This window comes from Salvelinus alpinus, chromosome 8, assembly GCF_045679555.1.
Source record: "Salvelinus alpinus chromosome 8, SLU_Salpinus.1, whole genome shotgun sequence".
Classification (NCBI taxonomy): domain Eukaryota; kingdom Metazoa; phylum Chordata; class Actinopteri; order Salmoniformes; family Salmonidae; genus Salvelinus; species Salvelinus alpinus.
In genome coordinates this window covers 69,898,221-69,917,432 of record NC_092093.1, presented here as the reverse complement: position 1 = coordinate 69,917,432, position 19,212 = coordinate 69,898,221, and the positions used below count along the sequence as shown (strand labels likewise).

Sequence of the window (19,212 nt, the reverse complement as noted above, 5' to 3'; positions counted from 1 at the left end):
TCAGCCCAGTGTGGCTGCGTCCTCTAGTGTCTATTCAGTCACATTACAGAGCGTGAGAGATCTATTTTCAATTAACTTACTTTGGCAGTGTAAACATGTTTCCCCTGCCAATAAAGCCATTTGAATTGAATTAAATTCAGAACGAGCGGCGGCGTTATGTCTCCTGTTCTAAATGTGAAATTCATTCCAGATTACCTATTATTTACTCAGCGCCAGACTGTAACCTATTTAAATACTAAGTCATTCAACTCCGCAAGTGTAGAAGTTAGACTCGTCTACTTTAGGAACACGCTTAGAGCGCGATGTTTTTTATTGCCTATAGGCCAAACGCAAAATCTTACTGAATGTCGGTTTGTTTAGAAGTATGCGTACATTCAGCATGGAAATGACCCTCACCTTATCTCGGTAGTAGCCTTATCTAATCGATTCCCTAACGGTCTGTTGTTTTCAGAAAGCGAAACTTCTTCGCCGCACCTGTCCAGTCCAGGTCGCATGCACAAAGGTGACCTTGGGTCACACCCAAGGGAGAGAGAGGCGGGAGAGAGGAAACCCATTTCACGTGGAGAGTGCCAGTAATGGCGGATCAGCCTCAGGAATGGAGATGTACTTAAATTCCTTTTTGCCTTTTCACCAGCGGTGTTTTAAGCTTCCCTCCCGCCTCAATTGGTTAACGGAGGGTAACCAAACGGGAGCCGGCAGACAGGTAGTCTGATAATGTCAACACATGACGCGGCGAAGGTAGATCTCAGATTTGTAGGTGGAGAGAAGGAGATAGAGACAGAGGCGCCAAAGCTTCCTGTCCAGAGAGACGCAAAGTGGAAAAGGACGAAAAAGACAGAGTAAATGTCTTGATTAATTTAAAACTTAGTTGTAATTGCTTCTTTGCAAATGATAGTCTACGGAATTGTGAAATCCATCAATTTGCATCAATTTGAGGTCAGTAGGCTGATATCATTCGAAATAATTTGGACATGTTGGGTTTTACTATTTGTTTTGTTTTTATCTTTTAGCCTTCTTGTCCAGCCTAGGCCCACTTGCGTTTGAACTTGTATTATTTTACGCAAGTTACGAACTTTCGAGGTGTTTTATGTAACAGCCAGATAGTTAAACTCTTGTTCATCTGTAAGGGACACATGCATGCTCTCTGGCATTTTAAAGTAACTGTCCAGTGTTATATAAATAATATAAATATAATCTATAATTATTTAAAATATGAGTGTAATAATTTTCCCCCAAGACTTCCAGTCTTTGCCTGCTCTTGAACGTTCTAGGTATATAGAAAAGTTTTCTTGTTCCCTTGCCTATATGTTCTTTCAACTTGCCGAAGACCAGCTGTGCAGACAACCCTACCAAATGGCCCAAAGTAGCCTATGGCAATATCTACACCTACTTGGTGTAATCTTCAGGTTTACACAGGTAATACACATAGCTAGTTAGAACTGGTCCTTGGGCAGTTGATGAAACTTATTTGGGTGGTCTTTTCTCATACTATTGTTCTAACAAAACAGTACGCAACCACATTTATTCGTGTTATCTTTAAAAGAAGAGTCAGTGTAGAGTCAGTGTTTTTAGGTATGATGTAGTTTGATGATTTAAGACGGCATGGAAGTATGTTAAAAATGACCAACCAAGCATATCCAAAATGTTTGTAGAATGATACAAATAAATACAGCCGTTGTCGGGTTATGCGTAAAGTAAGTAATTTAACATAGGAGTAACGGGGGGACCCTGTGTATCTATGCGAGTAGACTGCTGATTTGCCAGCTCAGTCAATTTCACCTTTATTTAATGAGCCAACATAAAATAGCAAGCATTTTTGAAACAGTCTGTTCGAGGTGGGGTTTTTGTTTTGGCCACAAATACGAATATATGACTATTCAACAACATTATCTGGGTATGAGTTAAGAGTAACTTTTTAAAAGTGAGATTTTCACTAGACAGTTACTTTAAACGTCACCTAGGAAACATAGTTGTGCTGGCATTTGTATAGAACCATAGGCCTCCATGCATGTTCACAATTGTTCCTTTGCCAATTAAGTCAACATTCTTAATCCCATATCAATCCCTCTACAAAAGGTAAACAAATCTGTGCTATAAAGCATTGCCTTCACTGTGCAAGTATTCAGTTGGGGTGGGACTGGCAGATGGTTGTGACATTACCAATGGTTGCTGTGAGGTCATAGGCTAACCTAGGCGAAATTGACACGGAGATGGGGGAACATGTCATCGTCCACACCCCCTCCCCCCAATATTCAGAACAGTTCAATTCGTCCCCCCCAGTCATTTATTTGTGTTTCTAGATCATCCTCTGAGGAAATAGCAATAGCAACTTCCACTTATCCTTCCACTTATGCCTCAAGAGAGCCATAAAAAAGTAATGTGTAGAATTACAGGAAATCTGTTTTAAGATGTCGGACCCCCGTCTACTATTCGTCCCCACAAGTATCTACACCACAATTTCGCCCGTGACCTATTGTAAAGCAAAATCCCCTTGAAGGCTTAAATCCTTCTTTAACCTGTCTCTTCCCCTTCATCTACACTTAACAAGCGACATCAATAAGGGATCATAGCTTTCATCTGGTCGATCTATGTCATGGAAAGACCAGGTGTTCCTAATGTTTGTACACTCAGTGTACATCTGTGAAGATCAAAATGGACAGCCATTATATGGCTTCACAATGAGCTTACAGAAAGGTTGATCTATGCAAATAATTTTGAACATCTTATGACAGGACTATGACCTTTCATGTAGATATTATCTTGCATGTCGTGCTGGGTATGTTAGACATTTTGAAGAAAATAGGCCTTGAAATACATGCATGCTGCTGTGGAGAGCAGAGTGGTTTGACCAACTCTTTTATTTACTCAGAACGGATGTGAAGCTTTCCTTAGGATAGATGTATGCTTTGGCTTGAGGTGCTCAGTGCTGTAAGCATTCCAGTTTAGTTTGATCATAGTTTGGAAGATTTAGGCCAACGCCGGCAGCAACCAACAGTGGTGTTTCTGTGAATAGAACATGTTCACCTATTTTTCCTTGTTGACATCAATAGGCTCATGGTCTGTGGGAGAAAGAAAGAGTAAAAACATTGACTGAATCTGCCCTGCAGTCTGTTGAATTTGGCATTCATCTCTAGTTAAAGGAATGATTGTGCATCATGAGAGCTCTACTTATAGCATGTCCTGCCACGTTGTCCTGTTATGATCCAGAGCTTAGTAAGCCTTACAGCCAACAAGTATTTTCTAAAGGAAAGGCGTAGCAGCTTGTGTAATGGCTTGTTTCACCCACAGTATAGGGCCATGCCTCTGTATTGGGAGGGAGAAAAAGGGAGGGAGAAAGAAAATTAAAGAAACAGAAGATGGACAGATTGAGAGACAGTCAGACAGACAGACAAAGAGGCAGACTGAGACAGAGAATCCTCGTGTGACTTCCATGCCAAAGACAGCCAGAGGCTTTAAACTGTAGTCACAGTTGATTTGAACTTGGTCCATGCTGGTAGCTGCCAGCCAGTCCAGAACAGGACAAGACAGTGTAGTCGAGATGGTAATCACTGCATCTCCCTGAGGTATAGTACTCTCTGATTACTTTGGTACCTTTCCCAGTGACCAGATTATGTTTAGAATCAGGTCTCTGATTCTAAACATAATCAGCTCTTTAGCACATAATCAGCTCTTTAGTGGGATTATACTGACTGGTTGTGATTAGTCTGTGCAGAGACCGAGATCATCAGATAGATGTGTGTCAGATAGTTGCTCTGTAACATTATGGGCATATTTATGTTAGATTGTTATCAGGTCTCTGTCTGTATTGGTGTTTTAGCTGGTATATCAGTCAGCAGTGTGTGGCTGCCTGGGCGTGTTGAGCGACGGGAGCGGATCATTCTAAAATAAATCAAATTATTTTATATGTCAGGTAAGGCTGATAGACAGATGAGTGTTAGAATCACAGTCACTCACCTGCTGCTATTGCCTATGACCGATTGGACCTTGTCTTTATGGTCTAGTTCCATATTATTGGACTTAGGTTCTGGTCATACCTGATCTGGTTTCCATGGATACTTAGGTGTGTTGTTCCCCAGGAGACCCCAGGATGTGAGGTGGTCCCAGGAGAAGAATCATCATGGAAACGAAGTGGAAACTGACCAGTGCACTCAAACACCACTCAGTGCCAACAGTGGGGGGATAGAACAGACAGGTGAGACAACTCGCACACCTTATAGACACAGGTGACTAGTGCTGAGCAATTATCGGTTCAATTACTTGAATTCCATTTAGTTTTTTGTGAGCCCAGAGAAATCAAATCATTCACGAGAGATTTGAGAAATGAAGTCAAGAACTATGTAGGCTGAAGGGAGTTGTAGTTTTCATTAAGTAAACTCAACCTACGTCAGCGCAGAAACATGGTAATTATATACAATGACAGAGACAGATCAGAGAGGAAGAGGCGAAGCGAGAGGTTGCACTCTCGCCAAAATCGGTCCAAAATAAGCCTAATGCGTTTCTATGGGCTTATTTTGAACCTAAGCTTGTCGACTGCCTTTCCGCATTTGGAACATCAACTCCCATTGTTAGGGAATAGACATGAGCATCTCGTCATTGTATACAGATCTCTGGACGGATACACTTTTACGCCTGCTACATTAGGTTAGATACACACAGACCGCATAGACCGCATAAGAGAGCAATGTTCACAACGACAAGGGGTACAGAGACCGTTTGTGAAAGTATACCTTATCTACTTTGAAGAACTAGAAAAATGATTTTGTCAGACCACTCTGCAGTATACTTAGACAGGCTAGCTAAATAGGATGATTAAAGACAGTACAGTATGGGGAGCACATAACATTAGATGGCCTGGCTGGCTGACTGCTACTGATGAGATTACTTTAAGGAATGAAAAATAATAGTAATCAAATAAAAGCTAAGTTATATACACAACTGAAATATTTATTATTTCATAGTAATTTCCTCTTTTTCTATTGATGTCTACCCAATGTGGACCAGAGAGAGACAATGGAATAAGTTAATGTTTTGGCAATTGAATGTTCACTATTTTTGGCTTTATAAAGTCATTATTTCATAAAACATTTAATGTTTAAAAAATATATATATAAAAATCGAAAAGCGTTATTTAATAATCGAAATGAACCGACCTCAAAAAGCACTAATCGCTCAGCACTACAGGGGACACAACTGAGGGAACTTACAGCAGTGTGCAGTGATTTACCTGTCTGCTGCAGATCCACATGGACTGTTATATTAGTACCTATTACAGGTCTAGTTATAAACTCTACTCTAATACCATATGGGATGTTTGTGACCAGAGCTAACTTTGAGGACCAGGGAGGAGAGTCACGGCCGACCTGCAGTTCTGAACAGGAACCCCAACCAGACCTGGTTCACATCCTCCCTTTCCTTCAGACTCTCCTCTCAACACAGCAAGAAACACGACCTGGAAAAACTAGAGTCCACAGCTCAGAGGGAACACTGTCTACACAGGTGAGACAGCACTTTTAAAGCTAGAGTTTATAGCCTTAGTTATGGGATTTTGCATTATACAGTGATGCATTTTTTTTATTGCCCTTCTCTTAGACACTATCCTTCTATTACATCTATGTATGTGTACAGATAGATTTGCACCAACACGGCTCCATAAATCAATGATATGAATGTAAACCGGTTTAACCAAGGTTAATTAGTTCCTTGGACTTCTGTACTGAGGAAATACTTCAGATTGATTTCTTAGATGTGTGTGTGTGCGCATGATTCCGTGCGCGCGTGTGTAATATGTGTCAGAGATGAATGCAACTCTTATCGGTATGAGTCATTTATCAAACACTGTCCCTTAGTAACAGACGACCTTTACCTGGCTTTATCGTCACCTATCCATGTCAGCCCTTTAGACTGAGGCTACACACCTCTCTCAACATCAACTTATATAGTGGCCCTGTGTTTGTGTGTGATGTCTTTATTACAAGTGTGATTTTAAGGCATTCAGTTATTAGTTCCTCTGTTCCGCTATTGCTAACATAGCCCAGGCAACACCGCTGGAAGTAGTTTGGGAGGGGGGATGGGGGGTGCTGCGACGTTTTCGACGCAGAAAGAAAAACATTGCCCCTGCTGAAGATGTCTATATGTGGTCTGCTAAAACAAGACTAGTAAAGGCCCAGTGTACTAACTAAATGTATTTGTAGTTGAGTGTATACCAGCATTTGTAACTTGAGTCTGATATTTATCTGCACCAAACAGTTAATCTGATAATACTGTTGGAATATAAAAATAGTTGCTTGATATATGTCTCCCAGTGTCGTGAAATGAAACTTTGCAAATGCAACTTATTTCTATGTGTGAACTGAAATGGTCTATTCATTCCTTTTCAGTAGACACTCTTACCCAGAGCAACTTACAGTAGGGAGTGCATACATTTTCATAGTTTTTCGTACTGGTCTCCCGTGGGAATCAAACCCACAACCCTAGCATTGCAAGCGCCATGCTCAACCAAGTCATCCACATCATCACAAACCACTTGATGTCTCAATGTACTCAATTACTCTACTGTACATTGTTTTTCTTCATGGTGATGGAAAGTGTAGTTACAAACCTAGATGACCAGTTTGTGTACAATACAGTAATGTACATTATGTGGTTTGTAACGATGGTACATTTATACAGCACAAAAAGTGGTTTCCATGTTATTTGATCAATAAAAACATTTCATTTCGTATGGATGTTTTGTGTCTTTGCCCATAACTTTGCACCTTTTTGACGTAAACATTTGAGGACAGGATTGAGTTATTTCTGAAATCCATTAGAATGACAATTGCAGAGAAAGGGACAGGGCAACAATTCTTACAATCCCAAGTATTGAATCTTGCAAAAAGACTGCTGGTAAACAATGTTTTGCTCGTGCTACAGGCGTCTATATCAGTCTGCTAATACTAGTAAAGGCCCATTGCGCTACTTTTGAGAAAATGTTTTAAATATAAAAAATAAAATAAAAAATATTTCATTCTAATTCAGATTTGAGGGGGTTATGGGCATATTATTGGATCTGCTCCCATTGCTCAACACTCACACGCCCAGGCAGCTACACCCTGCTGACTGATATACCAGCTAAAACACCAATACAGACAGCGACCTGATAACAATGTAACATAAATATGCCCATAACTCCCACAATGCTGTTACACCCCTACTTCTCGCGGCTATGAGCCCAGTTAAACATAAATCATGAAAAAGGGAGAGCTGGAGGATAGACAAGAAGGAGAGAATGAGCAATGGAGGTCAAAAGAGAAGATGGAATGTAGTTGATCCTGTGGATCAGGGTGAATGAAAAACTTGTGACACCTGTAATCTTTACAAAAACATTAACACCCAGGAGGTGTGTCTGCATGCTTGTGTGTCTGACCTATTATGGTATACAGTGCATTCGGAAAGTATTCAGACCCCTTGACTTTTTCCACATTTTGTTACGTTACAGCATCATTCTAAACTGGATTCAATCGTTTTTTGCCCCTCATCAATCTACCCACAATACCCCATAATTACAAAGCAGAAATGGGTTGTTTTTTATTTTATTTTGCAAATTTATTAAAATTAAAACCACATCAAATTTACGTAAGTATTCAGAGCCTTTTACTCAGTACTTTGTTGAAGCACATTTGGCAGCAATTATAGCCTTGAGTCTTCTTGGGTATTCTCTGCAGATCCTCTCAAGCGCTGTCAGGTTGGATGGGGTGTCACGACTTCCGCCGAAGTCAGCCCCTCTCCTTGTTCGGGTGGTGTTCGGCGGTCGAAGTCACCGGCTTTCTAGTCACCACCGATCCATGTTTCATTTCCGTTTTGTTTTGTCTGTATTACACACACCTGTTTCTAATTCCCATATCATGTTCCTTATTTAACCCTCTGGCATACCTTTCTGTTTTGTCCGTGATTGTTGGTGTCTTAGTGATTGTCGTTGGTGTTAGTTTTTGTATTTTCCTTATTGGAATATTGCCTGTTTGTTTTATTGAGTAAAATCGTTTGTTTTACTCTAAACTGTGTCCTGCGCCTGACTCCGCTACATCTCTGCACCCAATCGCTGACATGGGGAGTGTCGCTGCTCAGCTATTTTCAGGTCTCTCCGGAGATCAAATCAAATTTTGTCACATGCTCCGAATACAACAGGTGTAGACCTTACCGTGAAATGCTTACTTACAAGCCCTTAACCAACAATGAAGTTCAAGAAATAGAGCTAAGAAAATATTTACTAAATACAGTTTTAAAAAATGAATAAAAAGTAACATAATAAAATAACAATACCGAGGCTATGTACAGGGGCTACCAGTACCGAGTTAATGTGTGGGGTACAGGTTAATTGAGCTAGTTTGTACATGTAGTTAGGGGTAAAGTAATAATGCACAGATAATAAACAGTGAGTAGCAGCAGTGTAAAATCAAAGGTGGGCGGGTCAATGTAAATAGTCCGGGTGGCCATTTGATTAACTGTTCAGCAGTCTGTTGGCTTGGGGGTAGAAGCTGATCAGGAGCCTTTTCGACCTAGACATGGTGCTCCGGTACTGCTTGCTGTGCGGTAGCAGAGTGAACGGTCTATGACTTGGGTGACTGGAGACTTTGGCCATTTTTGGGGCCTTCCTCTGATACCACCTAATATATAGGTCCTGGATGGCAGGAAACTTGGCCCCAGTGACGAACTGGGCCGTACGCACTAGTCCACGTTCATCTCCTGTGTCTTGCTCACGTTGAGGGAGAGGTAGTTGCCCTGGCACCACACTGCCAGGTCTCTGACCACCTCCCTATAGGCTGTCTCATCATTGTCAGTGATCAGTCCTACCACTGTTGTGTTGTTAGCAAACTTAATGATAGTGTTTGAGTCGTGCAAGGTCATGCAGTCGTGGGTGAACAGGGAGTACAGGAGGGGAGTAAGCACGCACCCCTGAGGGGCTCCAGTGTTGAGAATCAGCGTGGCAGATGTGTTGTTGCCTACCCTTACCACCTGGGGCCGGCCTGTCAGGAAGTCTAGGATCCAGTTGCAGAGGAAGGGGTTTAGTCCCAGGGGCCTTAGCTTAGTGATGAGCTTTGTGGGCACTATGGTGTTGAACACTGAGCTGTAGTCAATGAACTACATTCTCACATAGGTGTTCCTTTTGTTCAGGTGGGAAAGGGCAGTGTGGAGTGGGATTGAGATTGCGTCATCTGTGGATCTGTTGGAGCGGTATGCGAATTGGAGTGGGTCTAAGGTATCCTGGAGGATGCTCTTGATGTGAGCCATGACCAGCCTTTCAAAGCACTTCATGCCTAACGACATGAGTGCTACGGGGCCTCAGTCATTTAGGCAGGTTACCTTCGCTTTCTTGGGCACAGGGACTATGGTGGTCTGCTTTAAACGTAGGTATTACAGACTCAGTCAGGGAGAGGTTGAAAAATGTCAGTGAAGACACTTGCCAGTTGGTCCGCACATGCTCTGAGTACACGTCCTTGTAATCCGTCTGGCCCCGCGGCCTTGTGAATGTTGACCTGTTTAAAGGTCTTGCTCACATTGGCTACGGAGAGCGGGATCACACAGTCGTCCGGAACAGCTGGTGCTCTCATGCATGCTTCAGTGTTGCTTGCCTCGACGCAAGCATAAAAGGCATTTATCTTGTCTGGTAGGCTCTGGGCAGCTGGGCAGCTGGGGCAGCTTGCGGCTGGGTTTCCCATTGTAATACGTAATAGTTTGCAAGCCCTGCCACATCCGATGAGCATCAGAGCCAGTGTAGTAAGATCCAATTCAATCTTAGTCCTGTATTGACGCTTTGCCTGTTTGATGGTTCATCTGAGGGCATAGCAGGATTTCTTATAAGCGTCCGGCTTAGTGTCCCGCTCCTTGAAAGTGGCAGCTCTAGCCTTAAGCTCGGTGCGGATGTTGTCTGTAATCCATGGCTTCTGGTTACTTCTGGTTACTAATACTACTTACTCAATGCCATTGGATGAATCCCGGAACATATTCCAGTCTGTGCTAGCAAAACACTCCTGTAGCATCCGCATCATCTGACCACTTCCATATTGAGTGAGTCACTGGTACTTCCTGCTTTAGTTTTTGCTTGTAAGCAAGAATCAGGAGGATATAATTATGGTCAAGTTTGTCAAATGGAGGGCAAGGGAGAGCTTTGTATGCGTCTCTGTGTGTGAAGTAAATGTAAAAAAAAAAAAAAAGTGAACACTAATTTCTACCAGCACGTGTGACATGCTGGTAGAAATGAGGTAAAAAAAAAATCAATTTGCCTGCATTAAAGTCCCCGGCCACTAGGAGTTCCGCGTCTGGATGAGCATTTTCTTGTTTGCTTATGGCCTTATACAGCTCATTGAGTGCGGTCTTAGTGCCAGCATCGGTTTGTGGTGGTAAAAGACGGCTACGAAAAATATAGATGAAAACTCTCTTGGTAGATAGTGTGGTCTACAGCTTATCATGAGGTACTCTACCTCAGGCATTCAAACCGGTTCAAGTCCGAGCTCTGGCTGCACCACTTAAGGACTTTGGCTGAGCCACTCCTGCGTTGTCTTGTCTGTGTGCTTAGGGTCGTTGTCTGTTGGAAGGTGAACCTTCTCCCCAGTCTGAGAACCTGCTCCAGAGTCAAGGATCTCTCTGTACTTTGCTCCGTTCATCTTTCCCTCGATCCTGACTAGTCTCCCAGTCCCTTCCGCTGAAAAACATCCCCACAGCATGATGCTGTCACCACCATGCTTCATCGTAGGGAGGATGCCAGGTTTCCTCCAGACGTGACGCTTGGCATTCAAGCCAAAGAGTTCAATCTTGGTTTCATCAGACCAGATAATCTTGTTTCTCATGGTCTGAGTCCTTTAGGTGCCTTTTGGCAAACTCCAAGCGGGCTGTCATGTGCCTTTTACTGAGGAGTGGCTTCCGTCTGGCCACTCTACCATAAAGGCCTGATTGGTGGAGTGCTGCAGAGATGGTTGCCCTTCCGGAAGGTTCTCCCATCTCCACAGAGGAACTTTGAAGTTCTGTCCAAGGCCCTTTTCCCCCGATTGCTCAGTTTGGCCGGGTGGCCAGCTGTAGGATGAGTCTTGGTGTTTCCAAACTTCTTCCATTTAAGAATGATGTAGGCCACTGTTGTTTGGGACTTTCAATGATGCAGATATTTTTTGGTACCCTTCCCTAGATCTGTGCCTCGACACAATCCTGTCTCTGAGCTCTACGGACAATTCCTTCGACCTCATGACTTGGTTTTTGCTCTGAAATGCACTGTCGACTGTGGGACCTTTTTATATAGACAGGTGTGTGCCTTTCCAAATCATGTCCAATCAATTGAATTTATCAAAGGTGGACTCCAATCAAGTGTAGAAACATCTCAAGGATGATCAATGGAAACAGGATGCACCTGAGCTCAATTTTGAGTCTCATAGCAACGGGTCTGAATACATATGTAAATAAGGTATCTTTATTTTTTGTAATAAATTTGCTTAAATTTCAAAACTGTTTTCACTTTGTCATTATGGGGTATTGTGTGTAAATTGTTTCCTCAATCTAATTTAATCAATTTGAGAATAAGGCTGTAACGTAACAACATGTGGAAAAAGTCAAGGGGTCTGATTAGTTTCTGAATGCACTGTATAACCATAAACATTCATTGTAATGATGTGTTATAATGTTTTTCTCTCCATTTCCCTGCTGCTCCAGTTCTCAGGGACCTGTAAGGAACACACCTATAGCTCAAGCACAGGTAAACATAAAGCATTACCATTTAGTGGCAACATTATTAATGACACTTTACTTAATAACACAATAGACATGTTATTAACAGTCATTACAGTTAATGTCACCAGTTTGTGTCATTACAGTTTTGCCATTAGCCAACATCAACTGTCATGACTGCTAATGGCATCTGCTATATTAACAGCGCCATGGAGGCCATATTATGAACGCTTCAATTAAATCGTTGGCACATAATCAATGTCAGTTTGAACATTGTGTAATCTGAAAACAACCAACACAAATGCCAGTTTGGGGAGGGGAAAATGGTGTTTCTGTGGAAATCTCATGTACTTATATAACCTGTTTGTCCAGACTAATTACTTTAATAACATTTCCATGGGAACATGACTCCTGCAATGCTCCAGTTTCAATAAGTACACTTTGGATTTCCATGTCAGATTAAATGTGTTGTCACACACAAATACTCTACCACTCAGCCTACATAGCTTTGGGAGGTGTGGAGTGACAAGGCACAGTGTTGACATATGAAAACCATTACATGCTGCAGTTTGATCTAAGGCAATAGATTTGACATTTCTAACGTTGCATAACTTTTGAACTAAAAGCAAAATAGTTCAATCATAGATTCTCTTTTTCTTGGAAAACCTTTGGCTTTGAGGTTAAAGCTTAACAGATATGTCTCGGATTGTTGATATCAATCTAATCTGATTTGAACTTTGAACTTTCTCGACAGGTGAAAAGAGATGTCTCACCATCATATTATTTTATACCAGCCAATCGCCCTTCAGAGGAAGAGGAAGTGACATCGCTTCCTTTTAAAGAGGAAGAGGATTCCAAGACAGCCATGTTGTCCTCCACGCTGGTGTCGGTTCTCGCCCCGCAGTGGAGTGGGAGAATACGCAGGAACAAGCGGGGCATAGCCGGTACGGACATTGGTGTGGTTGGCACGGCAACCAGTGAGTCTGGACAGGAAACCCAAGGTAGCGGACAGGAAGTGAGCGAGGGGAGTGTGCTTTTGAAGCCGCAAGTCCCTCTCGAGACAGACTCTGTAGGACAACGACGACAACAACCGTTTCTGGGGACCCAGAACCAACGTGTTGGGGAGAGGGGGTTGACCCTTGGATCACAAGTCCATGAGAGGGCTTCAACCCTGGGTAGCAGCAGAAGCACAGTGGGGGGCTGGTATGAGGGAAGCACCCCCAACCTCAAACTGGACAACCCAACAAAGGCCCCAGTTTCTAAGCCTGTCTCTCTGGATGTGAGTTGGGGGAGGCTGGTCAACAGAGGGGGAGAGGGGGGAGCTGTTTCCCCTGTTACTCCCAGCTCTCCCCTCTCTCGCGACCTGCATGTACACAAGGGAATGCTACAGGCTAGTCGTCAAGGAGACCAGACATCATTGCTGAGTTCCAAACCAACAACCAGTAGCCTTCTTTTCTCTCTGAGAAGGCTCAACCACTCAGAGACCAATATCTCCTCTCCAACCAATGACAGAGATGGAGAGACTTCAAGTCCACACCTCTCTCCAACCACAACCAATTACAAAGAATCAGAGACAATTAGGGCACACTTTACCATAACCTCATCCAATGATGGAGCCAGAGAGAGGTCCAAGTTCCTCCCAAATTCAGCTTCTCCCACTTACAGGACAATAGAGAGGTCAAGGCACCTCCCATTACCAACTTCCAATCACAGAGAAGCAAATTCACACAGGACACAACTATTTTCAACCTCGCCCAATTACAAAGACACAGAGGGCACACCCTTTACCAAACTTCCCCAGACTTCCAGGGCGTATCCCAACCCAACCTTCCCCAGTAAGCAGACTCTTCTGTTTAGTGGTCTAGAGAGACTTTCCCCCTCAGAGAGACCAGATGGAACCACGGTTCCCATCAGTGATACTCATCTTCCTTCCTCTCCACCGTTCCAATATGACCACCTGGATTTTCTAAGGAGCCAGTCTCTTCCCAGAGGAACCACCCTGAGATCTACTAGCTGGAGAAAGCACATTACTCTGGAGGACAGTGTGTCTAATCCCAGTTCCCCCCTCAGTCCCACTACCACTATCAACAACAACAACAACACATCCAGCCTCTCAAACACTTCCAGCAATAATAACACAGGCCCCTCTAGCACCAATGATAACACTGGTGTCAATCCCCAAATCAGCATCAATAACAACAATAATTTAGTCACCCCCAACAATACCAACCTAAACCGCAATACTGTCACTGGCAAACACACAACTCAGAGCACCCTTAAAAGGACTTATGCTCATGATATCCCAGACCAGGATTCCTATAGAATACTCCAAATTCAGGATTCCATTAACTCGAATTACCGACAATCACAAAAGCCCTATTGTTTGTCCAATATCTCCTTCAGCTCTAACAACAGTAGCCCAGCTAGCTCGAGCACTTTGAGTAGTCCAATAAAGTCCAGTAAGCCTGATTGCTACAGTAGGCCATCTAGTTATGACACCATCTACACCCCTCTGACCGTATTTAGCCCCAACTCCCCCAAGACTCCAACCAGCTCTGAAACCAGTGACACTCCATCCTCCCTCAGTAGTCATAGAATCGTTTATAAGTCCCATTCCCCGAACCCCTCTTCCAGACAGCTCTCCTTACAAACCAGTATCGCCTCCACATCCCTCAGTAGCCACAGACCCCTCTATAGTTCCCGCTCACTCAATACCACCAGCTCTATGAGCCAAGACCCCCAAAACAGGCCAAAATCTCCACCCCCAGTCGTCAGAAGCCAGATTCCCATAGTGAGTAACACCCACACCCCCACATCCCAACTGCAGTCCCCTAAAACTGCTTACATGCCTACCACAACTCCCAAACCACTCCTACTTAAAACCGGCTATGTCCCCAGTATCTCGACCCCGACCCGCTACACCCGACCGTTGTCCCCAGCCAGCTATACCCTCACATCCGGCAGCTATACCCCCATATCCCTGAGTATCCCCACCACCCAGGCCCCCTCCACCCTTCCCCTCTCCCCACCCAGCTCGTCCCCTCTGGTGGAAAGGACGTTCATAGGCAGCCTAGACCTCTCCCCTAAGAAACACCAGCCCCAAGTGGAAGGGAGGGTAACAGCACATAGAGCGTGGCAGGAGTCACAACTAAGGCTGTCACAGTCTCATTCACCTCAGAGACCTCTGTCCCCAACCAGACCCCTCCGTAGTGTAGGGGGGCCCGCCATCTTCTCCTCCCTGAGATCGGGCAGCCCAACCTGGGCTACGTCACCTTTGTCTCCCCCAACCCCCAGGACCACCAAACTACAAGTTTGGAGGGGAACCTCGATGCATAACTTATCCATAATATCTGATACATTGGTGAAGGAGGGAGGGCAAGCTCTCTCAGAGCGTGTTAGCGACCACACTTCAAACTTCACATTCAACCACACAAGAACCGACTCGACCGCAATAGGACCACAGAGGAAGACCGCTGCCCCTCTCTCCCTTCCAGATTTTGGGAGCTTTTCCAAGCCACGATTTAGCTCCCCGCCCTACTCCACACTCAAGTCTTCACGCCCAACACTGGGTGAGGTTACACACACAACCTCACCCCAACCCCTTCTCTCACCCCCTACCGCACCCCAACACTACCCCTTCTACGGCCACCACAGGGCTAGGTCACAGGACAGTTCAAAAATTGTTGCCTTGGAAATTGATTGTGTCAACAACAACTCCAAACAGACCAGTCAAGAAAATGTTGAGACACTTGTGTACAGGATTTCTAAAGTTGATTCCTCTGCCATATTGGACAGTATTAGGCCTGCACAGCCCTGTTTTCCTCGACACACTCCAGACACACGAGTCGTCACAGGGATAAAGTCCAATGAACTCTGCCGTCTACCTTCACAACACAGCCAGGTGATTGGAAGTCCCAGCTGTCAATCATACCAAAGCTCCAATGACAGTGGAGCATTAGACACTGAGAAGGTTGTGTGTAAAAGCGAGAGTTTGCCTAAGAGTGCAGCGGCTCCATTACAAACCCAGAGCCCAAAGAAAGGCTTATTCTCACTGAGGGGTAAGAGAGACAATGTTGTTGGTACACCTGCTGCCAATCTCCCTAGAAACCCAGTGATTCCTCCGTCTGAGAAACCAAAGAAAGAGTCAGAGAAGGAGCAAAAGGAAAGTAACAAAATAGACCTGGTGCTGAGTCGACTCCGGCAGACCTTCAGAGTCAAACGTCTCGATGACGAGAGGACGAAGAGAACACCGCAGCCACCTTCTGTCAGAGGAGCCAGTGACATTAGTGATGTCACTGAGAGTAGTGGTTCTAGCGATCGAGAAGAGGAGGGAAAATGGAGGGAGAATGATGGCGTTCACAAACCTTCAAACTCTTTCTGGGCTGGCAGTGAGCACACGTCAGATATGACGAAGGAAAATGTTAGACGTGAACACTCACAGTTTGAGGGTTGTAAAGACCATAAAGAGACTAGAAACAGAGACCAACCTTGTGTTATGGACCTTCCTCAATTTGAGTCTTACAAGGACGAAAGCATCACTAAACCCAAAAACCAACCTTCTAGTGGTGAGATCAGCCCAACAAGGCGGCAGTTTGAAGCTTACAAAGAGGAGAGGATCAGTAGAGCCAGAAAGCAACCTCCTCAGAGAGACTTCAGCCCCGTTAGGCATCAACCCTGGGACCCCAGCCGCTCTGCAACCCTCCCTGCCTACAGAACCTCCTCAGGCAGCCCCAGAAACACTTTCTCTGACTTCCACTTCAGCCAGAAGGACTCTGAGAAGGAGAACGTGTTCCACATTCCCAGGATTCCTCAGAGGAAGAAGACCACCTCTCTTTGTGAGCCAGGGGACAGGGAGTTTGGTTCCGGAGATCAGCGTGGCAGTGAGGGACGTCTGGCCTCCTTCTCCTCCTGTGCTGATCTCAAATACGGTCTTGAGGCTGGGCGTTCCTTCTCTGTGACTTCTGTGCTCTCCAGCCGACCTTCGGGTCCTGGACGCATCTCCTCAGGCCCTAGGGTCAGCAGTGTCAGTGACCTCACTTACCCCGCTCTGACCTTTGGAGAAGAGGTCATGACTTGGGATGACTGTAGGGTCAAAGGTGATTGGACAATACCAATGTGGGACACACACACAACCACTGGCCACAAAACCACAGGTGACAGCCAAGCTGTAAATGACTGGTCTGTCATTAGTGACAGGACATCCAGAAATGAGCGCAAAACAATCAAAGCTAATTTTATAAATCCACACAAGGCTAGATCCAAATCCCTACCCAGAAATGTATCCTGGAGTTCAGAGGTCACCGCCCCATCTCCAACCTCCACCACCACTGGCCGCATGTGGAACCATGGCAGCCTGGAGAGCTCTCACTCCCTGTGGGATACAGAGGGTCCTCCAACCCTCCCTCCGTCCCCTCCCTGGTCCCCAGCCTCCAGACGCATATCTCGCCCTCCCAGCTCCTCCTCCTCTGCCTCCCCCTCCCCCACAGACAGCAGGGCGTCACAGGACAGCCTGTCCCCTAGGGGGCGCCTACCCTCCAGGGGCTACGTCTCCAACCTGGCAGTCTTCGAGGAGTCCAACTCAGGCTCTGACACGGACTCTGACACAACCACAGATGATGAATACTACCTGGCAGGTGATGGCGGTGAGAAGGAGACTGAACTGTGAGAAGAATACTGTATGGGATGCATCTCAATAGTCTAAAGTGGGTCTGTCTGTCTCCTTTTGGTCTCCTTATATAGAAAGGACACTTACTTACACACCTATTTATGCTCACTAAAAACAGACTTGTTAAGTGTGCATGGCTCTGGGCCTCCTGAGTGGCGCAGTGGTCTAAGGCACTGCATCGCGGTGCTGGCTGTGCCACTAGAGAACCTGGTTCGAGTCCAGGCTCTGTCGCACCTGTCCGCGACCGGGAGACCCATGAAGCGGCGCACAATTGTCCCAGCGTGGTCCGGGATAGAGAAGGGTTTGACATGCAGGGATGTTCTTGTCTCATCGTGCACTAGCGACTCCTGTGGTGGGCCGGGTGCAGTGCACGCTGTCACAGTCTCCAGGTGTACGGCGCTTCCTCCGACACATTGGTGCAGCTGGCTTCTGGGTTAAGTGGGCATTGTGTCAAGAAGCAGTGCGGCTTGGCTGGGTTGTGTTTCAGGGGACGCTTGAGTTGCAGCGATGGGACAAGACTGTAACTACCAATTGGATACCACGAAATTGGGGAGAAAAAGGGGTAAAATAAGGAAATAAAATAAAAAGTGCATGGCTGACAGTAAAGAAGTCTGCACTGTCATATCACAGGTTAATGCCATACTCTTATCCTGGGATCCAAAGAGCAGCTCATCACATGGACTCTACACCATATCCAAGAGAATGGCACTTTGTTTTTTTGTCATGTCACAGGTTGCTTGGATATATGGGCCTCTCACTTGACTTTCTCATGTCTGATATTTGTTTAGTTATCAGTGGGAAGTGTACTGTATATGCTAGGTTAAAGGTATTTCCTCGTCTGCTACAGATTAAATGAACAAAGGGCTCTAGCTATAAAGCTATAGTTTTAATACTGTTTTAATACTTCTACAGCTGTTCTAACCATGGTCTTTATTCACAAAACGTATCAGAGTAGGAGTGCTGGTCTAGGATCAGGTCCCCCCTGTACATATGATCATATTCATTGTGATCTGAAGCCAAAACTGATCTTAGGTGAGCACTCCTAAACTAAGACTCCTTGTGAATACGGGCCCTGTTGTGGTAGAGTCCTGTACCCGGTGAGAGGTATACCTACCATACTCAGTTTGGCTGGGGTCACATTTCATTGTCAAGTGCTGCCTATCAATATGCTTTAAGCTAGCATGCTATATGATATGCAAGGTAAATATCTTTGAATGTTTTAATTCTCATGGAAATCAGTATTTTCTATTTTGGTTGTCTTGGAAGGTTTTCCTGAAATGCATATGTGTGCATTATAAACAGATGATTGTTATTAAAATTTTGTGAATTACTTTTTGTGCAATTCAACAGTTGTTTTTGGATCAAATATATTGTGAATTAACAATAAACCAGTTCTACTTCTGTATCTTCCCCTTTGTATTTTTTATATATGATATATACAGTGGGGAGAACAAGTATTTGATACACTGCCGATTTTGCAGGTTTTCCTACTTACAAAGCATGTAGAGGTCTGTAATTTTTATCATAGGTACACTTCAACTGTGAGAGACGGAATCTAAAACAAAAATCCAGAAAATCACATTGTATGATTTTTAAATAATTAATTTGCATTTTATTGCATGACATAAGTATTTGATCACCTACCAACCAGTAAGAATTCCGGCTCTCACAGACTTGTTAGTTTTTCTTTAAGAAGCCCTCCTGTTCTCCACTCATTACCTGTATTAACTGCACTTGTTTGAACTCGTTACCTGTATAAAAGACACCTGTCCACACACTCAATCAAACAGATTCCAACCTCTCCACAATGGCCAAGACCAGAGAGCTGTGTAAGGACATCAGGGATAAAATTGTAGACC

The 19,212-nt window shown here is 44.5% G+C and overlaps 1 protein-coding gene across 1 annotated transcript; it reads left to right on the top strand.

Annotated features, from left to right (window-relative positions):
* Window positions 1-921: 921 nt before the first annotated feature.
* LOC139583613 (mucin-2) lies at window positions 922-18,756 on the top strand. Its single transcript, XM_071414877.1, has 5 exons — window positions 922-936; window positions 4,077-4,192; window positions 5,322-5,496; window positions 11,674-11,716; window positions 12,443-18,756. The coding sequence occupies exon 5, from the start codon at window positions 12,554-12,556 to the stop codon at window positions 17,351-17,353; it is 4,800 nt and encodes a 1,599-aa protein (XP_071270978.1). The 5' UTR covers window positions 922-936; window positions 4,077-4,192; window positions 5,322-5,496; window positions 11,674-11,716; window positions 12,443-12,553; the 3' UTR covers window positions 17,354-18,756.
* The last annotated feature ends 456 nt before the right edge of the window (window positions 18,757-19,212 follow it).